The sequence below is a fragment of the Scardinius erythrophthalmus genome, assembly GCF_964197995.2.
Source record: "Scardinius erythrophthalmus genome assembly, chromosome: 10".
In the NCBI taxonomy this organism is placed as follows: domain Eukaryota; kingdom Metazoa; phylum Chordata; class Actinopteri; order Cypriniformes; family Leuciscidae; genus Scardinius; species Scardinius erythrophthalmus.
The window spans coordinates 9,800,638-9,817,928 of record NC_138230.1 but is presented as its reverse complement, the minus strand read 5'-3'; the positions used below and the strand labels follow the sequence as shown (position 1 = coordinate 9,817,928).

The 17,291-nt window shown below is 37.2% G+C and overlaps 1 protein-coding gene across 1 annotated transcript; it reads right to left on the bottom strand.

Moving 5' to 3' along the window:
* Positions 1–248: 248 nt before the first annotated feature.
* LOC308696797 (C-type lectin domain family 4 member F-like) lies at positions 249–16,545 on the bottom strand. The gene is made up of 6 exons (XM_081375700.1): positions 16,504–16,545; positions 16,311–16,373; positions 15,979–16,041; positions 15,669–15,826; positions 15,415–15,527; positions 249–2,031 (listed from the first exon to the last, which is right to left on the bottom strand). Exons 1-6 carry the CDS (start codon positions 16,535–16,537, stop codon positions 1,857–1,859), a joined length of 606 nt encoding a protein of 201 aa, XP_081231826.1. The 5' UTR covers positions 16,538–16,545; the 3' UTR covers positions 249–1,856.
* Between the last annotated feature and the right edge of the window lie 746 nt (positions 16,546–17,291).

Here is a 17,291-nt window from a genome sequence, read left to right as displayed (position 1 = left end):
TGAAAGTGCTGTTGAGTTAAAATACCTGTGTAATCTATTGATATACTGTATAACTAATGAGATTTAAATGTTCGTCCCACTTGTCGCTGAATTTATTTTATAATTTCCTAGACAAGTAATTGGGTCGGGAGTTTTGGGAATGCTACACATTTAAGTGCTGTAGTTTTAAACCTCATAACATGTTTTTGTTCTAACTTTAAAGGTTTATTTCTTACAGTTATTTTAAGATGCAAACTCAAAACAGATCTTGTCAATATGTATATTTTATTTATAGTCTACTTATAGCTACACATACAGTAGGAACGTCTCACGTTCAGATGACATTGTCATCTGCTGACCACAGCACAGTTTTACACAGAATATTAGAAAAACATCTCATCCTTATAATGCTGTTACGCAGAAGCGTCATGGCCATTTGAACACATTTTTAGAAAAGAGGACTTATTATTTCTAGCTTAGAAAATTTCTTGAAAAGTTGTTTTAAGTAAAAAGGTCGTTTGTCTAAAATGTGACAGAAATCATATGCTTCACTCCTGCTCTTACAAGCATAATAATGACTACAAGATGGGATACAAGTGCACTCAATATAAAAAGCTGCTTGTGCATTTACATTTATGCATTTGGCAAACACTTTTATCCAAAGCAACATACATTGCATTCAAGGTAATACATTTTTTTATCAGTTCATGCATTTGCTGGGAATCAAACTGATGACCTTTGTGTTGACCTTTGTGTTGGCACTTTGTGTTGACCTTTGTGTTGGCAATCAAACTGATGACCTAGTCTCTTCCAGGAGCTCTAATTTGAGGGACAAGCTTGTCCATGCTGACACCCACATCTCATCTCCAACTACTCTTGTCGATGCCCAGGGGAATTTTCCATGTCACAATTGCTCTTCCTGTACTAAGTATGTCAAATGTAAATCATTCACACATCCTCGTACACTAAAAACGTATAAGATTAGACAACTGATTACTTGTAAGAGTACATATGTTGTTTACATTATCATTTGTCCATGTCCACAACTATATGTTGGCAAAACTACACGTGCATTACGCACAAGAATGATTGAACACACAAGTGCCATTAGGAGACAGGATGATACATCTTCAATTTCTCGTCATTTTAAGTCTGCTAACCACTCTTTGTCTGACATGAAGTTCCTGGGCATCGAGAGGATTCTACCCCACAGGAGAGGTGGAGATAGAGATAGAAAATTATTGCAAAGGGAGGTTTTTTGGATCTTTGAACTTAAAACTTTATTTCCTGAAGGTATGAATGAAGAACTTGAATTTTCTTGTTTTTTGTAAAACACATTCTTCCTTTCTGTATGTCTATAATGCTGTATTATCATTGGAAGCTGCTCATTTGAAACTTATATTTGTTTGTAATTCTACTTGAGACAATTGAGATTGAGATAATTGCATTCAGCTGTTTGTCCTTAATTGCTGACTTGCTTTAAAAGGGTGAATGTTGTTAGCTAAATGAGCACTGAAGATAGCAGTGTGCTGAAACGTTTGCTGGTGTCTAGTCTGTTTTTAATCCACATGCACTTTGCACTTTTTTTGCACAATGCAATTTGAAAAATAAAATATGCTTTTGTAGACTTCTAGTCTTGAGTTGATCAGTGTGCGGCTAGCTACTCCTCTTGTTCATTCTTTGTGTTGCTAGCGCCATGCTTTACTGTTTGAGCTACAGCAATGCAGTTTTCTTGACAGTTTAGAGATTTTAGGTTTTGCATACATGTTATACATTTTACAGCATTTTAACTGAATAAGCAAACATATCCAAAAGAAGACATGATGTTTTTTTCTTTTCTCTACATGTGCTTGAAACTAGACCTCTTTTATGACATATCACTGACAGAGGACTTTATTTTCACAGATAAACTTAGAATACATAGAATTGCAAGAAACATCAAACCAACTGTAGTTGTGAGAACTTTTTACAATAGCACAGTTCTCTCCATTGGGATCTTCTACTCTCCAGTTATCAGGTTCACTTTTCTGATACTCCCTCTGGAACCAAAACCTTCAATAGCAGAAACAGGTGGTCAGGGTTAAAAACATATTCTTCCTTTTGATAATATTTTAAGGAAAACCTAGTTTATGTAAAACAGGGGCTCTCAAACTTTTTGGGGCCAGGGACCCTTTAGGGTAGAAAATGTACAAGGACCCCCCTCAGTTAAAAAGTAATGAACACAATATTATGCTTGTTTTATTGGTCCAAAGGTCCCCATAATTTGTAATATGCACTTTTCAGTAACAGCATTTTCTGGAAAATCAGTTGCACCCAAGTAGTCGCACTATAGGTCAAGCGCAAGTTGATGAGAGAGAAAAAAAGAAGCATAAATCGGATCGGTGTATCAGTTGCATTTTATTATTACGTTAAAAAAATAAATGTTAAATAAAACGAAATGTTTACAAACATTATAATCATGTATTTTATTTCCCCTCACTCCACAACAAATCCAAATGTTTCCATATTCGCATGTATTTGGATGCTAAACTATTAGTTAGCTTTGTACTTCACTCGTGTCCCAATATCCACGTAAAATATCCCAATATCCAGCATCCTTCACATGCTCAAAAATTGTATTGAACGGTGCGTTAATAGCGCGGTGGTCACAGTAAGGCAAAGCCTACATATTGTACAACAGACTATTTAACTTGAGCCAAATAAGTTTTTCTATGTTTGGATGACCTCATTTTAGTTTGAGGATGGATGAATGGCCTGTGATATACAGCTAGAAATGTAGTTTGATATTGTTTGTGCATCTGTTTAGATAGATATCCATACATCCATCCCTCATCCAATCATTCTTATTATGGATCAATATCATGGAAAGAGATATAGAAAAGGGCTGCAGAGTTTTGGAATAAATAAATAAATAAAATAAATAAATAAATAAATAAATAAATAAATAAATAAATAAATAAATAAATAAATAAATAAATAAATAAATAAAATCATCAAATAATGTAATTGCAATTGAATTATATTTGTGTCATTGTGTGTGGCAGCTGCAAGCAAAATTATTATTATTAATAATAATAACAGTAATAAAACACATTTTAAAGGGTTTATTGCATGAAACAGGCTATATTCTTAATAAATAAACAAGTGATCAATGCATAAACAAATGTGGAAAAAAAAATTAAATTCCAACATTGTTTGTGAAAGTCCAACAAAGTTAAATGTGTCAAAAGAAATATATAAATAAATACTCAAACCTGAAAAGTTGTGTAGCTCTCTGTTTTCATTTCATTATCGTTGTACACTTGGCAGCTTAGTTGTAACACTGTGCTACAACTAACCCCGCTGTGTAAAAAAATAATTTAAGCAGCTAACAGTGGCTAGGAGTTGCTGACATGTTTCAAAATGGTGCTATGTTTTAGCCAACAAGACAGTGATTAAGGCAATATAAAGTTAGATTTGGTGACATACACACCCAACTTAGAAACCGGAAAAAAAAAACGTATGATGAAAAATTTACTTGCATGGTGCCAAAACACTCTTTGTTCAGTATCTTCACTTATCGTTTGTTTGATATACTTGTATTTTAAATTGATAAAAATAACAGCATTGGCGCACGCGCACTCTCGGCTGGAATGCACACTAGCGGATTCTTTGTGAGGGATTGCGACGCGTCACGTGACAGACATAATGCCTGATATCATCAGAGACTGTAATTACAATGCGCTCAATGTTGGTTGTTAAAAGAGTTGAGTAACATTTGCTTCTCAAGGCGTTTGTGTCCTATATCATTCTGAGATTGAAGAAGCAGTAACGAGCCTTCATAAAGATGTTGTGGATGTCAAGTTGGCTAATGACGATGAGATTAAACAACTGAAAGACAAAATTGATGAGCTGGGAGATCACGTGACCCTCTGACAGAGATGGCTGCTTGAGTCTTGAGCTCCCCAACTCGGCGTCTATTAATCATCCGTTTAAGTTCAAACTTCTGAACTATCGCAGCATATAGTTTGTTACCAGTGGCGATGGCTAAACATCAACTTTCACCAGCCTCTCCGGAGAAAAAACGGCTGAAGGATCCTGATAACGACGCAATGCGTGTCATGGTGGCTGACGAGCTGAAACTACAGCTTGGTGTCGTGCGAGAAATATTTAAGGAAACCTTAACCTTAATTCTAACCTTAATTCAACCTGTTAAACTTTTAACCTGACTTCTCCTTTGGGTGTAACATTATGACAAACACTTACCTAACTTCCTCATCTAGGTCTAACAAAAATAACAAACTAAATTTTACTTCTTTTAGAACAGGTCTTACTAACCTTTTGTTTTTAGCCTGCATTATGTCATGATATATATTGAGTAATCAACTGACTGTTAACCCTTTACAATGTTTTTTGATGATTTTGCTTATGCCAGTAACAGAGGGTAAAGAAGGGAGGGGCGTGCTTTACATATTGAACCAATCATATTGATAGAAGGTGACGTTATGTTAGTGATTTTAGTCACGCTGAGTTTATTTTGATGTGTCTGTATTGACCTATAAAACCTGATGTATTCTTTTACTTGAGAGAGATTCTCTGAGAATTGCTCGAGTACTCTCCCGGCCGAAATAAAGAACTCAAAGGACATTTGCTGAAGTCTGTCTGTCATTTTCTGCTGCACAGCAGGTGAGTTAGATTAAAGAGGTAGACTATGTTAGGGAATGTCGATTGGAGACAACCCAGATAGACGTATAGGATAGAAAGGGAATGTCGATTGGAGACAACCCAGACAGTTAGGTTTAGGAAAAAATCTACGACAGTTCCCTGGAGAAAGAGATGAGAATGATTAGCAACAACTTTGATAATATTCAGACGGCAGTTCGGAAAGTTAAGCAAGATTCAGTTGCAGTTAATTTGGCCATAGATGTGCTTCAAGACAAGATGGCTAGGCTGGAAGACAAGAGTCGTCAATGCAATATCCGCCCTATTTTTAATAAATCCAGTCTGATCTATATGGATAAAGTTTGGTAAGACTACCCTTCCCCTATAAGAAGGGGAAGAGGGCAGCAACGCTGTGGGCTTCATGCAGACTCAATTATCCCTGTGGATTCCCTCTCTTAAAGATAGACCGATAGAGATAGAAAGGGCACATCGCATTTATGCCGGGGACAGCAACAGAAAGGGCCCGCGAACATTGATCTTCAAATTGCTATGCTTTCAGGACAGAAACGCGATCCTTAAAGGAGCCCGATCTGTGGGTCAAATTCTCCACAGGAGTAGCACGCTTCTTTTCTTCCCCGATTACAGTAACCAAACCGCCATGAAAAGACGCGAGATGAACCAATCTAGGAAAAAACTCACGCAACTTGGGATCACATCCTTCATGATTTATCCCTCTACGATCAAAGTGATGCATCGCGGATCAACCTCTCTTCTCGAAACGCCGGCTGAAGTGGAATCGTATGCTGCCCAGCAACAGGCATTCGCTACGTCTCTTAACTTATCTGATGACACACCTGCGGGAATGTTAATGGACACCGACAGCCCGTAATCTCTAGGAACGGATTTAAAGGTTCTACTTACGCCGCGATCGTGCCTGAACTGTGATGCCGAGTCGGCCTTTGGACACGAGTGATCGACTGTTATGTTGGCCACGTATCCAGACGAGGTTTCTGTTTTGGCAGGCAGGAGAGTTCGTTCTAACTCTCTGCTTTCTGCCCTCTCATTCGGTTCCTGTTGTTGTTCCTTTAGAGTTTCAGATGCCATGATTTTTCCATGTAAGTCCACAATTGTTTGTTTTATTTTCAAAGGGAGGTACTTTATTATTAATGATTTATGGCCCTTAAAGTAGTATCTTGGAATGTTAATGGTTTAAATGGCGCCATTAAGAGAACTAAATGCTTGGATTATTTACGAACTAAGCAAGCATCGGTTGTATTAATACAGGAGTCTAATTTGAAAGCTTGTGACGTACATCGTTTTCAGAATATACACTATAAATTAGTTTCTTTTTCTTCGTCTACTAAGAAAACTAAGGGGGTTTTGATATTGGTAGCTCGGCGCCTTCCCTTTTCCATACATTGTTCAAAGAAGGTCGTATTACTTGTATACTCGGTACATGGTCCAATATTAAATGCGCTTTTGTTTCAATTTATGCCCCTAATGAACATGATAGTGAGTTTTATCAACAGCTTGTTCGTATGATACTAAGTTTTAGTGACTATTATCTTGTGATAGGTGGTGACTTCAATGCTGTGCATAATCCCTTACTTGATAGGTCCCAAACATCTCACTCTGATCTAACCTCCTCAAAGTTGTTTAATGATTTTATAAAACAGGTCAATGTGTGTGACATATGGCGACTAAAGAATGATAACGCTAAGGACTATACATTCTTTTCAGCTCGCCACAAATCATACTTACGCATTGATTATCTGCTCGTATCTCCTGTCTATATTCCATTTATTGAAAACGCTGATATATTACCCCTTCTTCTTTCGGTGTCATGATCATGCCGTCTAGTCCTTGATGTTTAATTCTTGAGGCAGGATAATGACAGACCCATGTTTTATGTGTAAGCACATGGCCATTAGTTTGGGCTGTGTGCTTGCGTTGTCTTGTCACCTTACCCCGCCCCCTTGTTATCTCTTCTTGTTATCATTATTGTATCATCGCCGTCACCTGTTTCCCTCATTAGTTTCTCCCTATTTAATCCCCTTGTGTTTGCTGTCTTGTGCCGGTTCATTGTGTGATTCTCAGTGTGTGTTAACCAACCCGTGAGTACCTTGTGAAGAACTCTGTCTTGTTAAGTCCTGATCTTGTTGCTGCTGTTAGTTATTTGTCTAGTTATCTGTCAAGTCTTAGTCTAGTGTAGTTGATCTTTGTTTTTGCCCTCCAGCCTTGTTTTACCCCATCGTGGGTTTTATTTTCCCTGTTTTGTCTGAATAAATCTGTGTTTATTGCATTCTGTCTGCGATTGGGTTCATCTCTCTCCAACCACATAACATTCGGATCATTCCCCGGTAACTTTATGTCTTCTCCCATTTTCCGCTCCCTCTGGATGTAAACGTTGGAGATTTAACACATCCTTACTCCATGACCAAAAATTTATATCACAATTGCGTACCTCCTTAGTTGAGTTTATTGATTTGAACAGTGGTTCTTCAAACAACCCACAATCCTTATGGGAGGTGATAAAATGCTTTATTAGAGGGAAATGCATTTCTTTCTCTTCTTTTCGTCAAAGATCTAGAAATAGCCGCATAAATGAGTTGGAGAAACAAATTCAGACGTTGGAACTGGACCTTAAAAACAAGTATTGTCAACGGAAGGAGGACGAACTTTGTGCAATTAAATATGAGAAAAAAGGATAAAAAGGATTACTTTTGCACAGAGCTGAATTCATTATGCATCGAACAAGGCATTCTTATTATTTCAATGGTGAGAGACCAAGTAAATTATTAGCATTACGAATCAAGCAGATGTAATCTAGAGCAGGGGTTCCCAAACTTTTTCATTCTAGGACCCACCTAGACAAGTATAATCAATCTCAAGACCCACTTGCACTGGTGCTACCAACTTTCTCAGTTGGTCGCACCAGCATGATTTGGTTGCACCTTTTTTTTTGTTTTTTTTTTTGCTACATGCTATGGGATTAATCAATGCATGCTGATGGTCTTAATCTGCATACCCTAGTTTTGCACTGATGTAAAAAGACTGACAGTGACAAGCCTTCATGTTAGCAAAATATTTTAAACTTTTAACTCTTAAATTAAAACAAAAAACAAAAAAAACATGTATGTTCTTTAATTTTTGATTATAATTTTACCGTCTTCACATAGGGATGGGAAATGATAAGATTTTATCAATAATAATAATGCCACTGACGATTCTGCTTATCGATCCGAATCTTTAACGATTCTCTTATCGATTATTGATAGCACTGTGTGTGGAAAAATGTGGTCATATGCTTTTCAAAAAAAACAAAAAAACAAGGGTTTTTATTTTATTTTAAAGCTTAAGCTTAAACTGTACTTTTATGTAATTTATGTAATAAATAGAACCTTATTGTAAAGTGTTACTGATTAGTTATACACCGATTCAGACGTCTCCTGAGTTCACTGTTGGAAAGATCAGTTGTTTTAACCATTCATTAAAATGAATCGTTCAAAGGAGTCATTAGTTCGCGAATTGGACGTGTGCGCGTTGTGTGATTATCCCAGCAGTTAGGACATGGACATCCAAGATTTGTGTCAACACAGAAAACATTTCATCACTGGATCATTTTTTTCTTTAATTAAAGTGTTGTTTTATGTCAGCTGAATGTCTGAGACGCTTTTCAGAGAAGATAAGGCAACAACTTATTTAGCACAATTCACACCCAACGGTAATTAAGAAGAAAACAATCTCCGAATGCTCCACATGAAACTTTGGTCTTCCGACCTTTTACCACCGTGTCGATTTATTTTGATTAATATGTGCGAGGGAGAGAGAGCAAGACAGCGCCTAGTTTGGAGACGGTGAAGTCTTGTTGCGCGACCTCTCTCTCTCTCTGCTCGTTCTTTCAGTTAAACATGCACTGCGACTCTACTGTCACATATGCGCAGCAGTTCATCTATTAGGCTACTCACCGATCAAATAAGACTTTGGCGGGACAAAAATTCACTTTGGCGGGCGCTAAAACTCACTTAAAAGTCGTTTGGTCATTAATCGGACTGGTTTTGTTTCACTCATCGTAACGTAAATTTAGCTGCAGGTAAGTGCCTTTGCGCGACCCACATTTTCTCACTGCGTGACCCACAAGTGGGTCGTGACCCACAGTTTGAAAACCACTGATCTAGAGCAATCATACACGCTATAAACAATGAAGACACTTTATGCACCCAACCCGAAGATATAAATCAGACTTTTAAATCTTACTATGAACAACTATACACTTCGAATTCTTCAAGTTACCAGCAACATACATCTTTTCTTCAACAGCTTCATCTTCCTAAAATTGATAAACATCATCAGGAGAGATTAAACTGTCCCTTGTCGCTTGAAGAATTGAAGTTGGCCTTGGACTCGATGCCAAAGAAAAAATCTCCAGGAATTGACGGAATTCCCCCTGAATTAGGCCTAATCTCTGCTATTTGGGATATAGTATCACCACTTATTTTAAACTCATTTAATTTTGCAGTTGAAAACGGAGCCCTACATAGGGACCAAAACACAGCTCTGATAACCCTTTTACTTAAAAAAGGAAAAGATTCTTTAGAATGTGCTAGCTACCGTCCTATTAGTTTAATCACCACCGATGCTAAACTTTTCGCCAAAGCTCTAGCTCTAAGACTGAATAAATGTATAGACAGTATCGTTCACTTTGATCAGTCCGGTTTTCTCAAAAGCCGATTGGCGTCCGATAATATCAGGCGACTATTACATATCATTCATAGATCCAATTCTTATCCAGCCTCCTCCGCAGTTATCTCACTGGATGCGGAGAAGGCCTTTGATAGAATTGAATGGAGCTTTCTCTGGGCGGTCCTTGAATATGTAGGGGTCGGACAAGGATTTATTAAAACGGTTAAAACACTCTACAATAGCTGCTCAGCTCGTGTTCTTACGGGATCCTTAATGTCTTTACCCTTTTCTCTTGGCCAGGGTACTCGCCAAGGCTGTCCATTATCGCCTTTGCTTTTTACTCTATCAGTGGAGCCCTTGGCTCAAGCAGTACGTCAGTCATCAACTATACAACCCATTATCTGTGTAGATACCTCGCACAAAATCTCTCTTTATGCAGACGATATCTTGCTCTATGTTTCCAATATTTCTGAGTCTGTTCCTGAATGTTTAAATCTCTTTAATTTATTTGGTACTTAATTTATTTGGTACTTTAATTCATTTGGTACTACACTAGGGTTACAAAATTAATTGAACTAAATCAGCATTAACCCTCTGGGGTCTGAGGTGTTTTTGGGGTCCTTGAGATGTTCTGACATGCGCTGGCATTTTTGCTTTTTTCAGTTGCTTATAAACATATTAATGACAAAGGTGTAAATTCACTCTATTTAGCACAAACAGGGCTACCATATTATGTGAGCACCATGCATGTACATGTTTGTATTTTTGAGAGAATAATGTTTATGCATGGTTATTGAAAAAACTAAAAACTAAAGTTTCTGAAATAAGGCCACAAAACACATAGTAAATATGTGTCAATAAGACTTTTGACTAATGGATGTCGTTGCCATGTGTTTTTTCTTCAAAAGTATGTGAAAATTATCCTGCCTAATCATTCACATTACACAATACATTGATTTACATTTTACAAAACACTTTCTGTCTGGAAAGTCAATATGCGGAGTGGGCGTCAACGATCATGCATATTTAGTGGTTCGCACCTGGAGACAATGGGGCCGCATACTTAATGAGGCATTCATTCAGGTGTGTCACAAGAAAGAATGCAAGAGCAACAGTTGGAAGCATCTAGTATTGGCCTATAATATGAAAAGGAAAACATGTCTAGTAATTGTGCAGTTAATTCTCATACTGTATTTTAAGTTTTGGAATATTTATCCTCTCCCCAAATTTGTCACTAATAAAACACAATAAAATATTATTTTAAAGAAAAGGCTTATATTTACCTTTTATTAGTTTGTTTACATCTACCTTGTATTTTTTTATTAAAAAGGTTACAATTACAACAACAATTCAAGTGTAATATTTCTTTGTAAAAACTAAAGTATACATTTATCATACATATTTCAAAGTTAAGGATTCATTACTTGAATATAGCCTATATAGGCTACATTGGAATAAACACAGTGGGCCCTATCTTGCACCCAGCGCAATTGACTTTGTACACCGACGCATGTATCATTCCTATTTTGCACCCGCGCAAAGCGCGTTTTTTCCTCCACAGAAGCACGTCGCTAAACTAGGGAATGAACTTGCGCTCCCTGGGCGGTTCAGCGCAAAAAAGGAGGCGTGTTCCAGCGCAAACGTTCCTTCATGCTATTTTGCAGGTTTAGAAAACAGTTGCGCCACTAACCAGGAAAAAATGGTTTAAAGTCAGTGGCGCGTTGCGCATGTTATTCATATGCTATTTTAAGGGCGCATGCTTGGCCATAATCAATGTAGCGTGTGCACAACGCGCATACACTTTGATTCTCTCATCTACACAGAAGCAGTAGTTTTCATTTTTGCAAATCATACATTATTACGATAGATAGATAGATAGATAGATAGATAGATAGATAGATAGATAGATAGATAGATAGATAGATAGATAGATAATTTATTATAAAAGCATACATCTAGCTTACACATTTACCCAAATTATCATACGCCTTTTTAACCGAAGTTAATTTGGGTGGGTTTCTCCATCCCCAACGTCCCTGACGAGAGCGTTGCTCTCCTCGGCTGTGAACCGCTCCTCGCGTGCGTCTGGCAAACCCGCCGTTATAATAGGAATCCGCTTTAGAACAAGCGCGCCTGCTCTTAAAGGGAATGTGAGATGACGCTCTGATTGGTTTATTTCACGTTACGCCCAAACCACACCTATGAATAATGAAGCTCTTCAGACCAACCCATTTTAGATTTGCGCCTGGCGCAAGAGTCATTTATCCCGCCGGGAAAATAGCAACAGCGCCAAGACCCGCCCACAAAGTTACTTGCGCTTTGCGCGTTGACACTTGCGTTTCAGATCGTTAAAATAGGGCCCTATAACATATTATTTGATTACTTTATTTTTGACAAAACATACTATATTTAACATATGAGCAAAAATTGGCAAACAAAAGCTTATTTGAGGTGGCAGATATTTTACAGTGAAAATGTATAATCTATTCAAAACTAATCAATGAAATGTTGTCTTTCATATGTCTGTAACATAGTAACTTTCGTTTTTATAATAAGAAATATAAATGTTAATTTGCAGTTTAATACGTTGCTTATACAAATGCATTTTATTTCAACATATTTCACTCGATTTTTACTCAGTAGCCTATAGCAATACAGTTTGCTAAAAGCAAAACATTCACAGACAGAAACGATTCAAATTTAAACCGTCTTTTGCCAGTTGTGGTAAACAGCGCGCATCTCTGCCGTTCATTCATTCATTCATGCACAGAAACGCGACGCACTTGAGAATGAAAAAAAAAACTTACTACATTATTCCATAGCCTCGGATCTGTTGCTCCTCGTACTTCTGAGGTAAATTTTCCATTATAGTATTATTCCTCACAGCGCTGCGAGACTGTGTAAACAAGTACAATGATCTGATGTGTTTTCTTGAGCTGATGTGGGCGTTCACAGTTTGCAGGATTGCCTCATTCATTTGCGTTTGAATAGCGCTCGCTCTCCGGGGCGGGGTCACATTACTTTTGAATGAGCTCTAATTAGCTCGACTGGACTCGCTCTCTTTTAATACAGATTTCACAAGCTGAGAATATTTGTTTTTTTATATATATTACTTCATTTAAAAGAAGAGAATTCAAGCTTCATGCCTGTCTGTCTGTATGCCTGTTTGACTGAGTATTCGCTGAGTTATGGTTCATTTTCGGACGCGTTTCAGAATGGACTACACTGACAGAGAGGAGGCAGAACTCGCATCATGTTTATTTTTCTTTATTTGGCTAAAAGCACAACACTTTGTTTTTATTGTGAGTATACACAAAAATAATACACACTAAACAGGATCGATTGATGTATAACACAAGCATATAAGATAATTTTTTTTTTTTTTTTTTTTTTTTGCACTCATACGGAAAAAAACGAGCCTATCGCGCCGGCGCGATAGCCGACCTCAGGGGGTTAATGCCCCTTAATGACGCAGCGAATCAGGAATCCAGTAATTTACCTCCTTTGATCCCCATAGTTAAACAGTTTACATATTTGGTCATCATTATATCCCCTTCAATTCATATTATCCCTAAATCTAACTATCAAACTCTCCTGAATAAGATCAAGGAAGATTTAGATAGGTGGTCCCCCTTATGTTTAGCTCTTCATGGAAGAATATCTACAATTAAAATGAATGTACTTCCAAGGGTAAATTTTTTGTTCTCTATGTTACCGCTAGCACCACCTGAATTCTTGTTCAAAGAACTCAACACGGCTATTTCTAGATTTATCTGGATTAAGAAAAAACCCAGAATCCGACTTAAGACGATGCAGTGTAAGAAACTTGATGGAGGTCTTTCATTCCCTGATTTCAAGATTTATAATCTAACCTTCCAAACAAGAACAATCCAAACCTGGGTTAATCCTGATTCCTGGGTTCCATGGCGAGATTTAGAAGGGAATTTCACCCATCCAGTTCGCCTACAAGATTTACCCTTTGCAGGTGTTTCTAAATGTTCTAAGAAAAATCATGGACCAATCATTGAATACTCCCTTGAGGTTTGGAAAAAGGTTGAGAAAAGTATGGGAGGCCCCTTCTTGTACACCAAAATAACACCATTGTGGCACAATACTTGTCTGTGTACTGGTAACAAACCTTTTGTCTTTAAAGCTTGGTCTGATGCTGGTATTTACACCTTGAAGGACATTTTCTGTAAAAAGGCATCAAATCGTTTCAGGAATTAAGCTCAGAATTTTCTTTACCTGGATTTTCTTTTGTTTTATATTTGAGACTGAGGTCAGCCCTGAAAGCATATGGCATTCCTTGGACCACTAACATTTTACCACATCCATTATGGAAATGGCTGGACCCTAATACTTCCTCTAGTGCCCTAGTTTCTAAGATCTATAATTCAATTCTTTATTGCAATACTCATATATTCCAGCTGTCCACTCCTGGGAAACTTTGATATGTTTCTGGTATGATAATCTAAAATAAAATATTGATCACAAAAAAAAAAAAATGATGAGCTGGAAAATAATTCCTGCCACCAGAATTTACGTCTTGTCGGATTTCCAGAGGGAGTGGAATGTAGAAACCCAGTGGAGTTTCTAAAGGAATGGCTGCCTAAAATTCTAGGGAAGGATGGTGATGTCTATGAAATTGAAAGAGCTCATTGTACCCTGCAGTGGTGACCGGCAGAAAATGGCAAACCGCAGGCTATCTGAGTTCGTCTACTCTGGTATCGACACACAGTCAAAATCTTCAACGCGACTAAAGAAAAGAGCAAGCTCACCTATGGTAAATCCACCATAATGATATTCCGTGACATGTCATCAACTTTGTTCAGAAAACGGCAAGAATTCAGTGCACTCAAAAGACAACTTAGCAATAACAATATCATGTGGGTTATGTTTTTAATCCTGTGACACTGAAGATCCAGCTACCAGAGAGACCTTTCTAGAGATCTTTTAGTTCCAAAACTCAGCAGAGACTTATCTTCGACAGCATCATCCTCATCTGGTTGTTTTAAGATACAAGCAGATGACATAACCAAAGATGACTTATAATGGACTCTATTAGGGTGATCACCCAAAGGCAGCACAATAGAGTAATATGGGTGAGTTTCTGGTTGAGCACTAATGATACAATTTTGTTTCCTTTCAGTCGGTCACATAATACGCATATTATCACATTAATCTCGCTAAATTGGCGTGAGAGATTTTCATCTTGTGCTCCACCCCACAGTGCGGGTATAAATAAGGAAGCGGATGCAATGCACATTTGCTTTTTGCTGAGGAGCCGAGCCAGTGACTTGGCCGCCCAGCGGGTACAGCAATAGTGGCGGCGGGATGTTACGTCTCCATTCCCTCCTAAAGTCTTACCAAACTTTATCCATATAGATCAGACTGGAGTTATTAAAAATAGGTCATCTTTTGACAACATAAAGAGGCTTATGAATATCATATTCTTTGCAAAACAAGTAGACTCCCCGGCGATTGTACTTTCTCTGGATGCAGAAAAAGCAATGATGGCTTTACTTGTTGGCAGTTCTGCGAAAATTAATTTTGGTCCAAAATTTCTTGACATGATTCATATGTTATATAAAAATCCATCTGCATCTCTCCAAACTAATTCTGATTTGTCTTCATAATTTACTTTATCAAGAGGGACCAGGCAGGGGTGTCCTTGGCCTCCGCTACTTTTTGCATCGGCAGTGAAACCTGGACATTTCAATTAGGACACGAGTAAATTGTCGGTCTAAAAATAGGAGGCTAAGAACGTATATCATTATATGCAAATGATGTACAGTAATATATCTTATTAATCCTGAATTAGAAAAGGTTGTTAGAAAAGATTAACTTTTATAGTGAACCACTTCTGTACACTGTATCTGGAAAAACAATAAATACATTGATCAAATATATATACAAATATATATACAGTATATAATACGGAAACTACGGTTTAGCAAATTATTTTGCGGACCCCCTGGCTATTGGTCACAGACCTCACTTTGAGAACCGCTGTTGTAAAATATACCATTATTGAAAATATTTTAATGTTCTTTCCTGTAGTAGAACAGTGTGTTACATTGATTAACAAACAATTGCAGACAGAGTTCTTACTGTACTCCAGTTTCAGTGAGAGTTTGGTTATTCACCCAAACCCAGCGTCCTTCAGTTTGGAGATCATTGAGACCAATCCAGTAATGGTCTTTAATTTCAGAGTTCAGAAACATCTAATAGAGAAAATTTACATAATTCACAATTATATAAAACTAAAAATTACGTGGTGAGATGTGATTTTGTAATAAAACATTTTTATATATTGTACCTGTTTATTTGGTGCAAAATCACATTGTGCAGTATAGTTGTCGTACCTGTTCTGATTGGCTGGTTATGGTCACCAGATCGGCTCCTTTTGAAACACAGAAAGCACGACTGCTTGACCAGGTGAGTTTTTCAGAGCTGAAGAAATACAACTTTCCACCCCAATCTCTCAACTTCATGACACTGTTTAAAGACTGAGCTGTGAATGCTGAAATAATAATAAAAACAAAAACATATGAAAATTATACATTCTTCAGATCATAAAAATGTTGAATTTAATCAAAGTTTGGTTTAATGTGCAGAAATATTCCAACACTTTGTCTAAGCCTGTGTCATGTGTCTAGAAGAGAAATAGCTCACCTTTGTAAAAGAACAGTTGCCCTCTAACTCTGGTGTAGTTGTCTGTGAGCTCTCTCACCATGACTGATACAGAAAATTATGAATAACATAAAATAAAAATAATTTAAAAAACTGACAAAATCTTTAAGCAGTAATTTCTCTTTACAAACAGTTAATGAAATGTTGTAGGCCTACTGAGCTGTGAATGCTGAAATAATAATAAAAACAAACATATATGAAAATTATACATTCTTCGGATCATACAAATCTTGAATTTAATCAAAGTTTGGTTTAGTGTGCAGAAATATTCCAACACTTTGTCAAAGACTGTGTCTAGAAGAGAAATAGCTCACCTTTGTAAAAGAACAGTTGCTCTCTAACTCTGGTGTAGTTGTCTGTGAGCTCTCTCACCATGACTGATACAGAAAGTTATGAATAACATTAAAAAAAAAAAGAATAAAAAAAGAGACAAAATCATGTAATTTTTCTTTACAAACGGTTAATGAAGTGTTGTAGGCCTGGGTGCATTGAATATACTTTACTCACTTGTGCTGTTGGTCTTCTGGGCAGACGGTTGCATTAAAACATTGACATCTGTTTAGAGAAAAACAATTGCAGATGTATTTAGAATTCAGAAACCCCTGTTTTTAGCAAAACTGTAGGCTGTTAAGTGAACTGCAGCCAGCAACTGCACGATTTCCTCTCAATAATCAGTGGTGAGAAGCAGCAGTTAAGAAAGCATTGTGGATATGATTATAGCAATGTGGATATGTTTGCAATAAAAAAAGGGTAACGTTTTAGATTACAGCCCGGAAAGTACTGTGTAATTAAAGCGATTTTACAGTGTAACTTTCGGTAATTATAGTGTACCTATAAAGTACTTGCATGTAAGTATAAGGGAACAATATGTCAAGTTTGGGGAATAAAGGGGTAACAACCAGGAGAATAAAACAAATATTTATACTGTAAGTATTATAGAACTAAGGGCTACTTATTCTACTATTATGATACAATAATCTTACATTTGGGAGCAATTTAGCAAGAACATACACTGCATACCTTTTTGTAATAATTGTGTACCAATTGTTGTAAAGTTTTCTTTCATCGAAGCAGAGACCAGGAGACAGTTGGGATCGCGTTCAACGGAAGTTATTCTTTATTGAGAACTCCGCTGTACGTCGCTGTAGTACTTCCAACATGATCTAACTAACGTAACTTTACATGGTTTCTTTATAGGCATTTCAGTGGGCTGTCCTTAAAAGTGCTGAACTTACACACAGCCTTTAGGGATGACAATAGAGGCAATTACCCCCAACTGAGATAATGGTACCCCC

Excerpts from the sequence above, each read along its gene's own strand:
- LOC308696797 (XM_081375700.1), bottom strand. The coding sequence starts at position 16,537 with ATGCAACCGTCTGCCCAGAAGACCAACAGCACAA. Across the intron at positions 16,042-16,310 it reads GCAACTGTTCTTTTACAAAG|TCATGGTGAGAGAGCTCACA; the intron begins GTGAGCTATTTC and ends TTTCTGTATCAG. Across the intron at positions 15,528-15,668 it reads TAACCAGCCAATCAGAACAG|ATGTTTCTGAACTCTGAAAT; the intron begins GTACGACAACTA and ends TTTCTCTATTAG.